Here is a 17,951-nt window from a genome sequence, read left to right as displayed (position 1 = left end):
CCATTCTGACTTAAATCTGGTCAAGGAATACTAACAGAGTGAGGAATGACAGATTGGAGAACACAAGCAGAAGAGACCATGGCCCTAAAAACCCATTCATGAGGAACCCATTCTGCAGGTACAGGCATTTTAAAAGCATGCTTTGCCCAAGGGAAAAGACTAAATTATTTTAGGCACCTCATAATGAGATGATGTTTGAATACAAGAAGTTGAAAGCCCCGACTTTTGCTGGGAAAGTTTTCTTCTCTGGTGTTTAAAGTGAAGTTGATTTCTTCTTAAGGAAAAGAGATAACAGAGTTAGACTAAAAGTGCTGAGAGATGCAATCCAGAAAAGTAAGAGTATTGGAAGCAAATTACACCGTGTGTTACTTCTCATCAGAGCTTCAGGGTGCTTATCTAGATGAAATATGAAGTGATTTCAGAAGGGAACACCACTGAATCCCAACTTCCTCAGGCATTCTTTAGCAGTCCTTTGCTCCAGTTTGGTTTTGTGATTTTATTTTTTTATGCCAAAGAACCAACAACAAAGCAAACTATCCCTTAGGAAGCCCTCTTGTGTTCAGAGCCACCTTAGATTCCCAGCACATGCCAGACTGAGCTATCTTCTTTCTGAACATTCCAGGTCTACTTGCCATGTGTGCTGCAAACTAAGAAGAGGTACGTGGGCTACATGTATGAAACACTGGACCAGAAGGACCCAGTATTTGATGCAAAAGGCATTGAGACAGTCCGGAGGGACTCCTGTCCTGCTGTTTCCAAGGTAAGACACTCCTGGATTTCTTCCTGAATGAAATTAGAGTGTACTCTTACTGTGTGTTTGTCCTTTCTCAGCAGTTCTAGGCCTTGCGAGCTATTGAAAAAATCCATTTAAGATCTTGCACAACATTATGAGCACCTGCACTTTCCATCCTAACTGCTAGCATTCAGCCCCTAAACCCCTATGAAAAGCACTCAGCCCCATGTAAGTTCTCTAAAGAACCGTTCTTGATCCAGTTCACTTGAATTGGAAGTATTACTGCAGGATGAGTGAGGCACACTGATGTGTCTACTAAATAGCTCAAATCTAGTTTAGCCAAGAATTAATTTACACTAAACTTCGTTGTCTGTATTAGGGGGTTGAAAAGTTTCTTGTTCTTAAGTCAAAGCCAATTTATGCCTGTAAGAAAGGTAACCAGAGGATTTACTTCCATTTTTCTTTTTAATCTAAATTCTTTTGTTTGCTGAGGTAGTCAGAAAGTCTTGGCAAAACATTGTAGATGGTAAGAAAAAGACAAGACATCTTCTTTCACGCTCTGGGAAACCTCTGTGACTGCTGAACCTGTGCTGGAGCATGGATGTTGTCATGAATGATGTACCCAAGTGAGGAAGAAGTTGTCCAGTAGTGTGTTCATGACTGGTTTTGAGTGGAAGAGAATGCAACTTGTCCTGTTAACAGCCTCGAATTGATACTTCTAAGCAGTGCGTTAATGTTTCCATATAATTCACTGAATTAGTTGGAATTCGTTTTTTTTCTTGTTAACCACATCTGTCTCTCTCACCTTTCTCCTTTGGTTGAAAGATACTTGAGTGTTCTATCAAGCTGCTATTTGAAACAAGGGACATAAGTCAGATCAAGCAGTATGTTCAGAATCAATGCATGAAGCTACTGGAGGGAAAAGCCAGCATGCAAGACTTTATCTTTGCAAAAGAGTACAGAGGGAGCTCAGCTTACAGACCGGGATCCTGTGTTCCAGCCCTGGAAATCACCAGGTAATGAGATAAAGAAGTGCTATTTGTACATAGGTTTTTTTTTTTTTTCTCTTGACTTTTGTACTGCCAGGTTATGGGTAGCAATGAGATGTCTCCCTCAGACGTTGTTGCAGCAGTTGCCTCTTTCCTCTGTGTGTGAAAAGAGATGAGGCGTCACATAGCTGCTGCACAGTCCTGGCAAGAGCCGCATGTGTTCAGCAGTCAGGTCCCTAGCCTGGATGCTGTAGCAGTGTGTTCGCTGCTGCTGTGCTTTGGGCTTGAGTCTCCAGCATTGCCCTCCACAGAGACAGTAGAAATGGCAGCAGTGATGTCTCTCAGTGCAGGCACAAGTATCATTTTTCACAAGTACTATACCCAAAGTCAGGCTTTCATCCTGTTGCTGTTGTTCACCAGTAAGAGAAGGTGAGCTGGCACATTTTGCCACCTTGCTTCATACAACAGGTCTTCAAATGAAGCCATGCTGTTAAGTAACATAAAAGTCTTGGATTGATGCCTGCTTCACAAGTTCTTTGCTTTCTGGGGGTGCTTGAGCTCCTTTTAGTACCCTGGTTGCTCTATCAGATATTTCTTTAAGGGGTGGCTAGAGACCAATCTGCATGCATGAAGCAGAGGGTATCTTTAGTGCTTGTGTTGCAAGTTCTAGCACATGGGACAAAAATAAGCCAGCTTGGTGCTGTGCTTCATAATGGACACTGACTTCAGCTGCCTGGAAAGCTACTGATGCAGTCCAGCAGATGAAATAATGCTGGCTGTCTGCGGGTGCACTCTAAAGGCGGTTTCCCAACAGGAGGATGCTGGCCTACGACCGGCGCTCTGAGCCACGGGTCGGGGAGCGAGTGCCCTACGTCATCGTGTACGGCATGCCTGGGCTGCCCCTCATACAACTGGTGAGGAGGCCCATCGAGGTCCTGCAGGACCCCAACCTGAGGCTGAATGCTACCTACTACATCACCAAACAGATTCTGCCACCATTGGCTAGGGTGTTCTCACTCATTGGCATAGATGTCTTCAGCTGGTACCATGAGCTGCCAAGGGTAAGTGAAACAAGCAGGTTATGAATGTGGTCCCTCTGTGCTGCGTGTGGGTTGGTCCTGACTGTTAATGGAGTGAGGTTTATGGACCACCTTTTACATCTCTCCACGGTAGATAGGGAACTCCTATTCTTCTAAGATGTTTTTATGGGAGAGGTGGTAATGCCCCAGCAGCAGGAGCACTCCTTTGGAAATCTGTTTCACCAGAAGCCTTAAAGTAATTATATCCAAACTTGACTTTCCAAACAGATAAAAAAACCTACTGACATGCAGAAAAGGAAGCGTTCAGTAACTATCTTTTAGTTTGGGATTCTCCTGGAAAAAAAAAAAAAGAGATGTTTCTAGCCAGTGTATCTGCTTAGTGTGGACTTCAGCTTAGGGGTACATTGTGTTTTCTGCTGCAGACTTTCAGTGTAGCCTTGACTGACTTCAATTCTGCAGCTGTTCTCTGCCTTCCCATGGCATGTCACACTCACCTTGCATATCTCCCACGAGCTGCTTTAAAAAGGCAGGAAGAGCCCTGGCTTTCTGCAGGGCCCTGGGGAGCAGAACAGCTGGGTGAAGCACAAGGGTGAAGGATAGCATAAAGCTTAAATCATCCACCACCAGAGTTGCAAGTGCAGAGAGCAGACTTCCCTGAGGAAGTTGTGGAGCTTTGTCCAAGGAGATCAGCGCATGAGCTAGAGCCATGGACCGATGGACAGTAGCAGCTCTTTGACCAGGACTGCACAGCACAAAGTCGAGGGCCAGCAGGATCTGGAAGGCAGACGCTAGGGCTGCAGCCAGGACAGGATGTGATCAGCACCCACAGAGAGACAACCGCAGGAGGCAGAGCTTGAAGTGAGAGGATAAATGTAGCATGTGAGTGAGGATTACTTTGGTTACTCTCCCTCTTTTCTGGTGAGGGTCCTTATGAATTAGGTGTGGGTGGGTTCTGTTCACATCTCTTCGGGGCAGTGTTGTGATCCACATCCATGCTTTGCATATGAAGATGTGCCCTGCAGCCTGGGCGGCACTTTCACGCTCCTGTGACCAAGCTGGGCTGTGGAGTCCAGGCATACGGAAGCTCATCATCACCTCTGCTTTTCTAACAGATTCAAAAAGCTGCTTCGGCTGCCCACAGCGAGCTGGAAGGCCACAAAGGCACAATCTCCCAGTACTTCACGACCTTACACTGTCCCGTGTGTGATGAACTGACCCAGTACGGGATCTGCAATAAATGCAGGAGCCAGCCACAGCATGTGGCAGTGATTCTCAACCAAGAAATCCGAGAGCTGGAGCGCAAGCAAGAACAGCTGGTCAAGGTAGGATGAAAGCATTGTCAGATGTCTGTCAGCCAAAGGCAGGGGCTGAGGTTTCAAAGCAGCAGAAAGAGGAAGTTAAACACCTTGGAGCTTGTTTGCTTTGCCCGTTGCTGTTGAAGGCAGCACAGCAGCTGTTACTCTCCTTAGCTGAAGGCAAAGGGTGGGCTCAGAAGAAGCTTTTGTCCTGTTCTCTTTTAAGAGCATCTTACATGGTTCACAGATGCCTTTTTATAATGACATTGATGGAGAGTTATAAAATATGAAAAAAAATCATTGGTTTTTTTTGCATTAAAGTAACTAATGATAATCTAGTAAGAAAAATGTTTGTCCCAGATAATGAGTTAATATCTGTAACCTAGATCTGGTTTAGCCTGGGGGTTCTCTTGTCACCTTTCCTCTCTACAGGACTTTTTTCAAGTTCTTTTATTCCTCCAGCTAGGAGTCAGTTAAGAGGGTAGCTGACTGTTCACAAATACACTCCAGCAAAGCAGAGTGCCTCCCCTTGCTGCAACATGGGCATATCCTCACCTCATTTTCGTGCTGTTAGGCTTTACAATTTTTGTTACAATTCATTTTAGTGACTTTGAAAGCTGTCTGAATTGCAGGGTATCAGTGTTCCTCCAGTCCAGGCACTGAGCTGCTAGGCTCCCCTGGGGCTCTGTTGCTAGCAAACCATTCTAAGTAATTATTGTTAAACATTGTGCTGCTAAGGTGTGGGCTTCTTGCTGTGCTTTGCAGTGCTTGCTCTGATCTGCACTGCCAGTAAAGGAAGGTGATGCATGGTCTGCTATTTCCCTGGGGTACTTTGAACTGCTCGCAGTGGTTTTGTTCTGGAGTAAATCAGAGCTCAGCAGGTTCGTCCAGCTCCACAGTAGGATCAGTGGGTTTGAGCAGAACGTGCTCTTGTGCCTGCAACATGCAGTAGGGTGGCAAGGCCTGAGATCACCTTCTAGGCAGTGTTTGGTGACTCGGCGTCTCAGTGAGAACATCTCTCCTATTTTAATATGAAGCTGAACAGATACTTCACTGCTTAAATTCTTGGCCCTCCTAGAATATAAACCTGCTGGAGCCAGCAGAAAACTGATTGATAGAACAACACTGGTTTAAAATGTGCTTTACAAGTACAGGCCAGAGATGAAGGCCATGGACTTCTCCCCTCTACCCAAACTGAGTACTTTGGACTTGGCAGTGCTAGATTATCAGCTGGACTTGATGGTCTTGGGGATCTTTGACACCCTAAATGGTTTTATGATTCCATCAGTGCTATTTAGTTTCATCCCTTGCATTCAAATAAGCCACAGCCTCTTCTGAAAGAACAAAGGTGGACTTACTTCTGAGGTTCTTCTGGTGACTGCAAACCTGGAACCCTTTAAACCCTGTTCCTTTCAGTCACAGTTGCAGGTTAGAGGGACTGGTATGCTCTGAGGTGCTGCCTGTGGGACTCAGCCAAGGTGGGGCAGCTCCAGCTGCTGTCAGTTTGAGTTTCTGGTCTGATGCAGGTCTGGCTGGGAGGGTCACTGGTACTCAAGTAATTTTAACATGGAAAGAAGGGACAGAACTCCTTTTAAAAGCAAAGAACATAAACAACTTGGTGTTCCAACAGCTGGTCCCATAATGCTGGGCAGTGGTTTGGTGTCACAAAGCTCAAGTGTGGTTGAAAACAAATTTCCAAGTTTTTAAAAAGGCAGATCCTGGAAAGGATTAAAAATCAGAGAGCAAAGCAGAGGCCTTTAGTTTTCCAAAGGAAGAAGCTACTTGCGGAAACCTGTGCCTGCTGTGCTGCTCTTTTATTCGATCAGGTACCTCATGGTGAAAGCAGTTTCAAGCAGCATTTACATTAATGAGGAGTTCCATGACCGAGAGCAGCAGACCCTGCATGCTCTTGGCATTTATTTCTTCCTTAGACTTAGAAAGTAAAAGTCTAGTTGAAGCTTATCCTGAATCAGGAGTAGTTCAAGTCCCCTTGCTGTGCAGAGAGTAATAACTGCAGTGCAGCAGTTTGCCTTTGTGCCCTAGGAAACTTTGATGCAGGGTGGGTTCACCATGAGCAGAGCACTGGCCCACTTGCAGCTGCTCAGCTCAGCAGAACTTAATCAGCAGGCTAGAAACCAAGCTGTGCAGCCAAAGCACTTGATCTCTGCCCAGTGTGGGTGGGTGATGCCCACCAGCCAGTCACTGCCAGCAGGAACGGAGCTGCTGTGGCTCCCTCCACACTGGGGAGGGGCTTGGTGCTGGCAGCACTGTGCAAGTTCTGCCTATACCACCCTGAGCACTTGGCTCAGGTGCAGTTTGCAGTAACCTGTTTTGCCTTTTCCCTGTCCCCAGATATGCAAGAACTGCACAGGCTGCTGTGACCGACAGATCCAGTGTGTCTCACTCAACTGTCCTGTGCTTTTCAAGCTCTCCAGAGTCAGCAGAGAACTGTCAAAGGCACCCTACCTTCGCCAGCTACTTGACCAGTTTTAAATGCTCTGTGTTAGAGGATTCCAGGTGCTATTTTTTTTCCCTTCAGTGTTTACCACACTAAGACTATCGTGCATGGTGCTTTTTCAATTCTCACCTAGTCCAGGATTTCCATTTTAACTGTGGGGTTGATCATCTGAAGAACACCAACTGCTCACCATACCCGCGTTAAAGCAAAGCCTCCACCATTTGTCGGTCTATGAATAGGTCACTTTTTAAGATGTACAAATTTCTGCTCTCTCTCTCTCTCCCCCCCATGTTTCTAACATAGTTTTCTAATGCTGATGTTGAAATAGCTCTGTGTGACATCTTGTAAATCCATTTCCAAGTAGAAGTCAGGTTTACTTCCTGGAGGAAGGAGCACTGAAAAACCTCGAGACGCTAAACCCATTGGTGTGTGTTCTAGCACTGTCAGTATCCAGCTGTGTGACTTCCCTCTGCTCTCCATTCACTTTATAATTTTTGTCTGCGAAAGATTTTGTAAATAACAATACACTTTTTTACTTTTCAAACAAAACAACTGAGTAAAAGAACGATGTGCAATGACTTTTATACAGATAATTTTAAAGTCGGTTGGTATATCTCCTCCTTAAGTTTCGCTCGACTCCAAGTAGATTGTTCCTTTGAGCAGACTGTGCAAGCAGTAGTACCATGTGTAGCATTTTGAAACCTTATTTTCTACAGATTGCTGTCTTGCTTTAGCTATTAATGGGGCATTGTGAGGAACTGTGCAAAGACATTTTTGTTACAAACCTGTGGGACTGTTGCAATACTTTAAATATAAAATTTTATTCCATTTTTTTGCTTGTTTTGTATAGACATTTCTATTGCTTCTAAATATGCTTAAAATATTTTCTTTCCTTACGTACTGTACAGTTAAATCTTATTTGCCACCATCTTGACAAAATGTGTATTTAGAATATTTGTATAACTGTATAAAATGGAAAAGGAATTATGTGGTCAGTGCATTGTTTTCTAAACTGGAAATCATTTTGTTTTAGAAGTTAATAATGGAAACCATATTAAAAGTTGAATAAAATGATATGGTAAAAATATGGTCTCGGGTGCTTTGTATTTCCCCTCAGCTGCAGACACCTTCACTCCCTTCCTTTGGCACACAAACAGTAACACAAATGAGTCTGGGGATTCCTAACTCTTACCTGAGCAATTCAATTTTCAGCTTAAGCTCTGAGATCTAAAACCACTTCTTGGAGGCCTTCTCCAAAGCAGGCTTACATTTCCAGCTCTCCATTAGTCAAAACAGGAGTCAGTCTTAAATTCAGAAGTCCAGAGTAGCTTTGAAAAATAGAACAGAGCTTTATTTAGATCAAGGAACCTGAGTGCCTTCTAGCTCAGAGTTTCTTACCTTCAAGGTACAAGTCAGTCTGAAATGTCACATTATACAGTACAATGTAAACCCACACCAAGCAGAATAAAAACAATTAAATATTTAATAGATCAGCCACAGATTGTGGTGTAAACTAAACCAGACACCCAAACATCAAGGCACAAACCTTTGCCTCCTCTCTCATCCATCATGTACAGGACAAAAGTGCAAATGCCAGGCTGGGGTCTGAGTGTCTGACAGTGCTTCAGCTCTCAATATCAGCACTACAGGCCATGGACTGCAAGAGCTCACCTTAACACTGCAGGGAGTGGGCAAGTGCTCATCTTCACCTCGGGCCTGGCTTGATGGCTAAAACCAGGATTCTCAGTGATTCAGGTCTCTCATCCATGGACTGCAGTGCTTGTTCTCAACACAGAGATGACTTCTCTACCATAAGCAAGGCAATGCTAAAGTAGTAAGAGTTGACTTCAGCTAAGCTCAACCCATAACACATCAGTTTAGGTGCTTAAGCTTGCTGGAGGATCTAGAACTTATTTTACCTCAAGCAATTTACTTGGAGACAAAACAAGCATGTAAAAAAACAACAGTCATGGTCTAAAAACAAGTGATGAGCACCACCAAAATCCAGCATCTAGGAAAGCTGCAGCCTCTGACCATCAAGGATGTCTGTCCAGAACTGCTGTGAGCTGGACTCGGTGCTGGAAATATCCTAGATCTCATTAAATATTCCATTATCATTAAAGGGCAGTCTCTGCTACTAAAAACATGACCTTAGGGACTAACAGGAACAAGTTTGGTGTTTCCATTGTGAAGCTAAACTCAGACACTGAAGGCTCTAAGTCCTCACTAAGATGACTCAGAAGTTAGATGTTGCAGACAAAGGCCTCCACATGTGGGTTAGCCATGAGTCTGCACAGCTCAAAGTACCTCTGCTCTTTGGATCCTTTTTCTAAGTGGCTGTTCTCACCTTGGCTTTCCCAATGGCTGTTGCTCCATTCCTACTACTCAGGGCTCCTGCTTTTGAGGGGAAAAACAAGGATGAAGTGACTTCTGCAGAAATCAATGCAGCCAGTAAAAAAGCCTCAGTCTTTGTTTTGCACAGCACTGTTACATTTGCTAGGGAGACAGAAACGCAATTAACTGTACAGCCACAGCAAGCAGGTAAGGTTCAAAAAGGTTTAGAGCACATTTTCCAATGTGGTTTTGATTTGGTTTCCTACTTCTCACTACTCAAATTATGCAAGACATTGTCTGTTGTTGACAACAACCTCCTGTACAGGACATGTCAATTTGGCATTACATTCTAAGAATCAGCATATGAACTGGGTGGGGAATTAAAGTCCTTCTGGTTGCCAGGTGTGGTTCTTAAATTAATTTTCTTCTGGCAACATCATCTCTGATTTAAGGAAACATCACCTTCAGTTCAAATAAAGCCTTTGGCCTGCAGCTGCAGCAGGGAGCTGCCACATAACCGTTTCCCTGTCTGTCTTTGCTCATCCTGCACCAAACACAGCTTCTCCCAAATGAAACTTGTAAGTTGCCCTGAGGGGGCTCAGAAATTCCTGCAGAAGCAGAGCAGAAGCTGTTGTCACTCCCCATCCACCAGCAGGATCTGTCCTTGCCATCAGGCACCCCCAGGCACCCCCACTTCCTGCACACTCAAAGCAGTTACTGCAGTGTGCAGGAGAAAGGGAACAGAAAAGCCAGGGGCAAGGCAGCCCTTAGCTGTGCCTCAGCCATACCACTCTCTGCTGTCACAGCAAACCAACCAAACACCAGGCCGCACGGGCTTGCTCCTGTTTGGTAAACACTGTTCACACCCACCTGGGCCAAGACTTGGCCTGACACCTTTACTATTCCATCAGGCAGAGAACACTCCTGCAGCAAGTGAACGGAGAACAGGTTTTAAAGCGCAGGCTCCTGCACTGCACCGCAAAAGGAGCTGGGCAAAACCACATTAGCTTCTAAGTGGCAACAGCAGAGGGCTCAGAGCCTCTGCAGGGAGCTGAGGTGCAAAAAGATGATGCATTTTCACTACAAGTTAATTCCTGCTTCTTATTACCTCCTCAGAAGAAAACAAAGAGCTGTGAGGTTCTGAGTGGCACACTCAGGACAAGCAGCTAAGAACCCCAACCTGAAAATACTGTGCAAGCAAACTAAAACTTCGTACCGAGGAAAATACCAATGAAAGTGCAAAGTAAAAACTCCAGAAGGACACATTCTGAGCATACAGCCTTAAACCCAAACAAAACACTTAAGCTATAGAGTAGCACTAATTAAACTCACAAATACTTTAGAGTACTCTGAGTTATCACCATTGTCTAACTGCTAAATCAGAGTTAAGCACTAAAGCAGATTAGCACCACCCATTTCCTGCCCCTTCCCATACACCACTTTCCAATGACCCAAAGGCAGGATTCCACCAGGGTTCCACCATGCTTCATTATTTTTCCCATCTTAATTGTAGGACCAGGAAATTCTGTAGTTTGGTAACAATTTATCTGATTGACAGCCATGGGGCATCACCTGAAGGCTGAGCTGATTTCCTGGTTCACGTCATACAAACTTTCAAGGCAGCAGCATTGCCCTGGCACGACAGAACAAAGTTTAGCACCACAGCTAACAGATTTCTCTCCTCCCTCGTAAAGACATTTTGTGACAAAGCACCTCTGAACTGCACCCTCCACCCACTGTGCTCAGAGCAGTCCCCTCCTTCCCTAGGTAGCTCTTATTGCAGCAGGCACTACTTAAACGCTGCTTCACATAGAGAAAACATCTCCTGTTCTGATCTTCAGTGCAGTCCATGCATTCTGGCAGCACCACTGCGGGAGCTGAACCAAGGTTACCCTACTCACCCGTGTTGTTGAGGAATCACACTCACCAGCACATGGCTGCAGATGGGGGGAAAAGGGGAAGGAAAAGGCTGGACAGATGCAGACCTGAGTGTGCTGAGCTCAGCACCCCTGAAGGAGGATTCTGGAGTCACATATCAAGAACACCACAGCTCCATAGCAGTCCTTTCACACACGGTCAGTCAGCTTTAACTTCAGTCATGCTTCTCCTGGTCAGCATCCTTGTCCTGAGTGCCAGGGGAGCCATCAGCAGCTACTGGGGAATCATGCAACACATTGTCCATGGGGGACTGCAGATAGTCCTCAGCTGGTAAGTCCCCGTGTGTCCCCCTGGAGATCTCTACCATGGAGTTTCTCAGCACGTTGTTCATTTCTATCACCTCAAAATCTGTTTTGTTCCATTCTGCCACATTCTCCTCCTCCTCATCCTCGTTAAGTGAATTCGAGGTGGTCAGCAAAGCCTTGCAGACCTCGCCCTCACTCACCTTCTTGCAGTCGCTCTTGCGGGGACAGTTGGCCAGCTTGTACATGACAGGGAAGAGCAAGACTGTCATGGCAGAGGTCACCAGGGCAGTGTACATCACCACAGGCACATGGTGGAATTGGCCCTGCAGGTAGCCCACAGTAGCAGGGATGCACATCTCACCCAGCGCGGCGCCAATGACAAAGAGAGAAGCCGACTTGCCCTGCACAACCGTGTACTGCTCGACCCAGGAGATGCCGCTGGGGAAGACGGTGGCCATCGAGGCGCCGTAGACAGCGCTGCCCAGCCAGAGCGAGGCTGGGTAGTTGGCAAAGAAGGCCAAGCAGAAGGAGGAGGTAGCAGAGCTGATGAGGCTCAGCACAATCATGGTGCCAGGGTACATGCAAGTAGCACAGAATATAGCCAGCCCTCTGCAGGCCGCGAAGGCTCCCCAGAAGACAGAATTCAAAGCAGCTGCTTCGCTGTCTTTCATCCCGGCAAAGACCTTGGCATATGTGAATATGTAAGAGCCATAAGTGACCTCCGCTCCCACGTAGCAGAGGAAGAACACAAAGAGGAGGCTAAGAAGAGCATAATGGTACCTGGCATATAGTTTCTTCTCCACAGAGGCCTCAGATTTGTCCTGAGCAGAGGTGGCCTTGTAATACAAGACAAAAAAGAACAAAGAAACTACCAGCAGGTAGGTGCCTATGACAATGTAGGACCACAGGAAGTCTGTGCCAAGGTGGTGCTGCAGCGCTGGCACAGCTGTGGCAGCTGGTGCAGCTGTGGCAGCTGGTGCCGTTGGCGCAGCCCTCAGGACAGACTGGTTTGTCTTCTCAGTCACTGGATAGCCTTTAGATTCAGAGCCTCCCAAGGCCATTTTAGACAGGATGGGAGCCAGAAACGCCCCAGCAGCAAAGCTGAAGTGCAAGGCTTGCATGTGCGGCCCAGCTTCTGCTCCCCACGTCTTGAGTACCAGCACATTGCCACCTGCGGAGCAGAGAGAGGAGTCAGTCACTTCAGTCTGACACCAAATGTTCTTTGAAAGGAAAGAGACAAGCCAAACCATCACCCATACCACTGATTCCACTGGCAACACAACCAGCTTGAGCAAATAAAATGTGCAGCCCTGTAGGCCACTGAAATTCTGCCTGCCAGCACCTCGAATCCCCAGCAGCACCTGAGCTTCTGGAGGGGACTCACAGCAGGCAGAGCAAGGAGCCAGACAGTGGCTCAATCCAGCAGCAATGGCCATACTTAATTGCTGCACCAAGGACATGAGGAAAAAATTCTTCATCAAAAGGGTTGTTAAGCCCTGGAACAGGCTGCCCAGGGAAGTGGGCAGTCCCCATCCCTGGAGGGAGTTAAAAGATGTAGGGATGTGCTGAGGGACATGGATCGGCAGCAGCCTGGCAGTTGGACTCAAATGTCTTCCAAACAAAACAGTTCCACAATTCTACACTGCTAACTACTCTAACTTGACAGCCTGCAGCATCTTCCATGCCTCTTTCAAAAGTGCAAATGTAACTGCTTCTCATTTCTGTAAGTGTTAAAATCAACAACATGCAACACTAAGAATCTATGGCCTCATTAAACAGCAGCCCAGGAAACATCAAGCTTCACCTGCCTCTGACAGGCTGGGACTACCTCAACGGCATCCAAATGACTTTCCAAAAGAAAAGCCCAAACTACAGCACCCTCAGATCAGCAACGATGCTAGAAAATAAAATCTCAGAGACACACCTTTAAGTCTTCCCTGAAAAGAACACAGGAAAATAACTGGAATCAAATTGCTGTGCTGCAGCTCAGCAAGCCCTGCCTCTCAGCACTAACTCTTCCAAATAAATGCAGTCGCACTCTCCTGCCTTGCTCTTAGTTTCTCCTCCTGCTGCTCCTGCTCAGGCTGGGAAGTCTTCCTGTCTAAAAGGTCTGACCTCCAAGCAGCAGACCCAGACCCTGAAGGCAGTTTTGCAGTCAGGCAACATGATTTTCCCATATTTTCAAACCAAGTGCCATGGATAATGATCCTACCAAAGGCAGCTACCTCTGCACTCATGCCATTTAGCACAACCTGCTCCATGCCAAGCCATCTTTTTTTTACTACTAGATCCTGTCTTACTCCTTTTAATGTTCACAGAGCCCTCTCAAACTTCACAGAGCCAGGGCAGATGACTCACATACACAGCCATCACTCCTCTCTGTGTTGCACAGCAGCCAAGCCACCAAAACTAGGCCCTTGCTGGGACACCCCCAGAGCTGTCTGGGTAGCTTGGCTAACTCCTCAGACAGTTCTTTCTCAAGAAGCTGCCTGAAGCTGCTCAGCTTGATGCAGCAGTATCTTGCCAGTTGGTGAGTAACCACAGGAACCTTCGGGAAGCCAGGAAAGTCAGGATGCAACACTGGAGAGGTGTGAGGTGAGCGACTGCCTGTAACAAGTTCACCACCACCTTCTGCAGCAGCACCAGAGCACTGCACTGCTGGCCTGCTCTGGGTTCTTTCCTGATCCCCACTTGCAAGTATGCCAGCATCACCCATTCATCTCTAAGATTGCTGAGGTCTCACCTCCTGAACCAAGGTGCCTGCCACAGCCAGTCACCACTAACTCATGCTTTCTAAGCTATGCTCAAAGAAATCATTCCTATGGGAATTTCTTTTCCCTAGGTCTGGTATATGTGACCTGTCCACCAACCTCACCTGTAGACACCTGCTCTACAACATCACTGGTACTTCCAATAAGAACCCTCTACCAAGAAACTGGTTTTGAACAGCTTTCCAGCAGAAGTGTTTTGGGTTATTTTCCAAGCCATCTGCAGCAGGCACATGCCACAGAGTTACAGTTTGGAGAACAAAATCAATTTGAATTCCCAGACATCTAAGTTCAGCTGGCCAAGGGCTGCCAATATCCCTTAACTCAGGGAGATGGATGCCATGGTGTTGCTGCAAGTGAGCTCTGGCAGTAAATGTCTGCTGTGAATCCCCAAATGGCACCTAGCCAGCTGCAGAGAGGCAACTCTCCAAATAGCAGCTGTGAGAGTCTCTCAAACAGCAGGGCTTGCTCAGGACTAACTTAGCCCCAGCTGGCACCAATGAAGCACAACCCCACCTGCTCCCTGTGGATGAGTAATGTGTTTAAAGCACATGAAACAGTTTACACCTGTTCACTGAAATGCAGATTGGTCTTCTCCAAGAAGCAAAAGATACCCAGGAAGGTCTGTTACAGAGACACAAAGAGTGGAAGTCCCAGGACCAGAACAATCCAAGGATCCCAGTCAAGTCAAACAGCTCCTCTCTTTAAATTCAGAATGTGCCACATGAAATACCAGCAGCAGCTCAAAGCTTCCAATTAGTTCAGAGAAGGAAGCTTCTGACCATGTGGTCCCTTACCTGTGTCCAGAAATCCCATGGCACCTCCAATAACTGACATCAAGGCAGTCAGCAGCAGGGATTCCTTACACCAGGGTATCCCATAAAGACCAACTGTTGTCCCACACATGGATATTGCTGGAAAGGTCAGAAAACACAAAACTCACATTCTAGAGATCCTGTTCATGCTTCAGAAAATCAAGAAGCACAAATGCATTGAGAATTACTAGAGTTGCAGACAATCCCAACAGCTGATAGCACCTGACTACTTCCATTTGTGATTAGCAGAAGCAGTTAAAATGTTTAATCAGTTTTTGCTGGGGAAAAAAAAAGGAATTTCATCAGGAAAATCCTGCTTTGCTAAAGCTTCACTAGCAAAGGAAGCAGCATCTGCTGCTAGAAGTCTTCTGCAGGCTTTTGACAGAGCAGTGCTGTTTCTGCAAACATCTGATAGAAAAGTCATAGAATGGTTTAGGTTGGAAGGGACCTCAGGGATCATCCAGTTCCAACACCCTGCCATAGGCAGGGACACTTCCCACTAGAATTGGTTGCTCAAGGCCTAATCCAACCTGGCCTTGAACACCTCCAGGGAGGGAGCAGCCACAACCTTCCTGGGCAACCTGTGCCAGTGTCTCAACACCCTCAATGTAAATAATTTCTTCCTAATATTTAGTTTAGATCTCCCCTCTTCAAGTTTAAATCCATTACCCCTTGTCCTGCCATTACAAGACCTTGTCAATAGTCCCTTCCCAGCCTTCCTGTAGCCCACTTCAGATACTGGAAAGCCACTCCAAGATCTCCTCAAAGCCTTCTCTTCTCCAGGCTGCAGAGCCTCAACTCTTGTAGCCTGTCCTCATAACAGAGCTGCTGCAGCCCTCTGAGCCGCTTGGTGGCCTCCTCTGGACTGGTTCCAACAGTTCCATGTCCTTTTTGTGTTGAGGCCTCCAGAACTGCATGCAGTACTCCAGTTGGGGTCTGAGGTGAGCAGAGTAAAGGGGCAGAATCACCTCCCTTACCCTACTGTCCACAATGCTCTTTCTGCAGCCCAGCACATGGCTGCTGTTTGGGCTGCACTAACACTGCTGGCTCACGTTGAGCTTTTCATCAACCCAGACTCCTAGGGCCTTTTCCTCAAGGCTGCTCTAGGAATGTTATTTCACCACCAAATAAATAAAACACTGTCACAGAATCACAGACTGACTTAGATTGGAAAGCAGCTCAGAGATCGCCTACTCCAACCTCCCTGCAATGGGCAGGGACACCTTTCAAACAAGCCTCATCCAACTTGGTCTTGGACACCTCCAGAGAGGAGGCATCCACAACCTACCACCCAACCACTTTGCAAGCATTGCTGACAGACAGCTATCCTCTGTGACACCTCAGTAAAAGAAGCAAACACTACAGCTACTTGCAGTTAACACTTCCACAGCTATATCCATTCTATTATGGAAAGTAAAGTTTCAAATGTCAGGCACAGACAGCTTCGACTTTTTCAGACGCACAGGGAACGAAGAACAAGGAGGAGACCAAACAAAGACATCTTAGAACAAGGACAAGAATTGATCCAGACAGATGAAAAGAAGAAAAAATGGGGAGAAGGGAAGAGAGAAAAGCAGACAAACATTGTATGATGGTCTTCAGGGCAGGCACAGCTATTTGAATCTCCCTGAGAACAAGTAAGGGAAGGACAAGGAAAAGAGTGAGCTCTGATAACTGCTTTAGCCCCAAAGTACAGCATGAAGGCAGGTAACTGCCATTAGTGCACTGGAAATTAAAAAATACAAGGCTTCTGCTATTTCAGGTGTGCTGAGAACCTCTAACTGAACCAGACACTAACACAGCTCTAAAAGGAACTGAATGCTGAGCAATCTGACTGCCGAGGAGCCAGACTCTGCCGGGATGAATGCACCTCTGTGCTCCACGTGTCCACAAACTGCTACAGTCGTGAACTGAAATTCTTACAGAGATTAAGCATTTCCTTAGCCAGGCAGCAACTGAGTAGCAAGTTTCCACCATCACAGGAATTCAGGAATTTACTGTTTTCCCACTTTACAGAAGTTCGAATTTGGTTAAGATCCTCCAGTTCAAGCCTTTTGTCCAGCACACCATGCTGACAAGTGCTGATGAACATTAAGAAAGTGCAGAGCTCTACGGAGCTCTTCCCACAGAGCTGTGCCCCAGCAGGGCTTCAGGTTTCTCGGTGAAGCCAGAACAGTCTCCTCTGGTTATGCACTTCACAGTGACGCTACAGAAGCCTGCACGTTCCAAGAGGATCTAAACCAGGCATATCACTTGCTACAAGTGAAAAAAAAACCGCAAACCAAAGTTACCTTTTGGTCAATTCAAACAGATTTTGTCAGCCCAAGCCCAGTTAGCATGACCAGCAAGCCCACCCCCTTGGGCACAAGGCTGTAGGCCTCTCAGCCTCACAGGCCGTCAGCAAGCGATCAGCGCGGAATGTCGCGACAAGGAGCCACACAGCACGGCACACGGCGACAGCGAGCCACAGCACCAGCGCGGCGGCTGTGGGGCCCCAGCCTCACACGGCCCGGGGCCCCACGGCTCAGCACCGCCACAAACGGGCCGCACACCCCGGAGCTGGCGGCAGAAGCCCAAGAGGCTCAGGAGTTGCCCCGGGCGGCAGCGGACGCAGCCTTTTCCCTGTCGGCCGCGGCAGCAGCTCGATCCGGCACTCACCGATGAGGATATGGGCGTTCATGCAGTCGAACAGCACCCCGCCGAGCATCGAGCCGCCCAGGAAGCCCACGGACCGGCCCACGAAGATGTAGTACATGTCGCTGACGTTCTTGCCGACGTTGGCGGCCAGGTTGTCGAAGGTGGGCCCCAGCACCGCGACGCCCATCCCCTGAAGCACATTTCAAAGGGTGAGGGGACTGACCTCCACGCCACATCTCCCACGCGTGCCCCGGCTGGCGGCAGAGGGGAAGGGGCCGCAGTGCACCGGGCACCTCCCGCCCGCTTCTTACACTCACCAGCCCCACGAAGGAGGCACAGAGGGCCAAGGAGATGCACCACCGCAGCGCAGTCCCCTCCCCGCCGCATCGCCAGCCGTTGCCCACCACGGCCACCTCTTCTGGCCGACTCAGCTCCGCCGCCTCCCCACCGGCAACGAACCGGACGTGCTTCTCTTCGGCGCCGACCATGACGGCATGCGCAGCTGGGGCGCGTCAGGAGCCCCCGGCGGCGGAGTGGCGGGGCCGGCCCGGGCGGAGGATGGCGGCGCCGGCCCGGGCGGAGGATGGCGACGCCGCGGGCGCGGCTGTGAGAGCAGCTGTGGGAGCAGCTATGGGCGCAGCTATGGGCGCAGCTGTGAGCGGAGCCTCAGCGGGCTCGAGCGGAGCCTCAGCGGGCTCG

The 17,951-nt window shown here is 47.7% G+C and overlaps 2 protein-coding genes and 1 long non-coding RNA gene across 4 annotated transcripts in view; 1 reads left to right on the top strand and 2 right to left on the bottom strand.

Moving 5' to 3' along the window:
- Positions 1–7,289, top strand: part of REV3L (REV3 like, DNA directed polymerase zeta catalytic subunit) — a 91,674-nt gene extending 84,385 nt beyond the window's left edge. For both annotated transcript variants that reach the window (XM_064170295.1, XM_064170293.1), the window contains exons 28-32: positions 623–760; positions 1,559–1,749; positions 2,537–2,783; positions 3,875–4,084; positions 6,410–7,289. In XM_064170295.1, coding sequence (XP_064026365.1) covers positions 623–760; positions 1,559–1,749; positions 2,537–2,783; positions 3,875–4,084; positions 6,410–6,550 — 927 coding nt within the window. In that variant the 3' untranslated portion in view covers positions 6,551–7,289. The remainder of the gene's footprint in view (positions 1–622; positions 761–1,558; positions 1,750–2,536; positions 2,784–3,874; positions 4,085–6,409) is intronic.
- The window catches only part of LOC135189689 (uncharacterized), a 33,500-nt gene extending 23,965 nt beyond the window's left edge, over positions 1–9,535 (bottom strand). The window contains exon 1 of the long non-coding RNA XR_010308222.1: positions 7,708–9,535. This is a non-coding gene — a long non-coding RNA (uncharacterized LOC135189689). The remainder of the gene's footprint in view (positions 1–7,707) is intronic.
- Positions 9,536–10,261: 726 nt separating this feature from the next.
- Positions 10,262–17,755, bottom strand: MFSD4B (major facilitator superfamily domain containing 4B). The gene is made up of 4 exons (XM_064170296.1): positions 17,570–17,755; positions 17,274–17,442; positions 14,598–14,714; positions 10,262–12,203 (listed from the first exon to the last, which is right to left on the bottom strand). Exons 1-4 carry the CDS (start codon positions 17,738–17,740, stop codon positions 10,942–10,944), a joined length of 1,719 nt encoding a protein of 572 aa, XP_064026366.1. The 5' UTR covers positions 17,741–17,755; the 3' UTR covers positions 10,262–10,941.
- Between the last annotated feature and the right edge of the window lie 196 nt (positions 17,756–17,951).

Source organism: Pogoniulus pusillus, chromosome 33 (genome assembly GCF_015220805.1).
Source record: "Pogoniulus pusillus isolate bPogPus1 chromosome 33, bPogPus1.pri, whole genome shotgun sequence".
Taxonomy (NCBI): domain Eukaryota; kingdom Metazoa; phylum Chordata; class Aves; order Piciformes; family Lybiidae; genus Pogoniulus; species Pogoniulus pusillus.
Note: the sequence above shows the minus strand (reverse complement) of the source record. Positions and strands in the feature narration are given on the sequence as shown.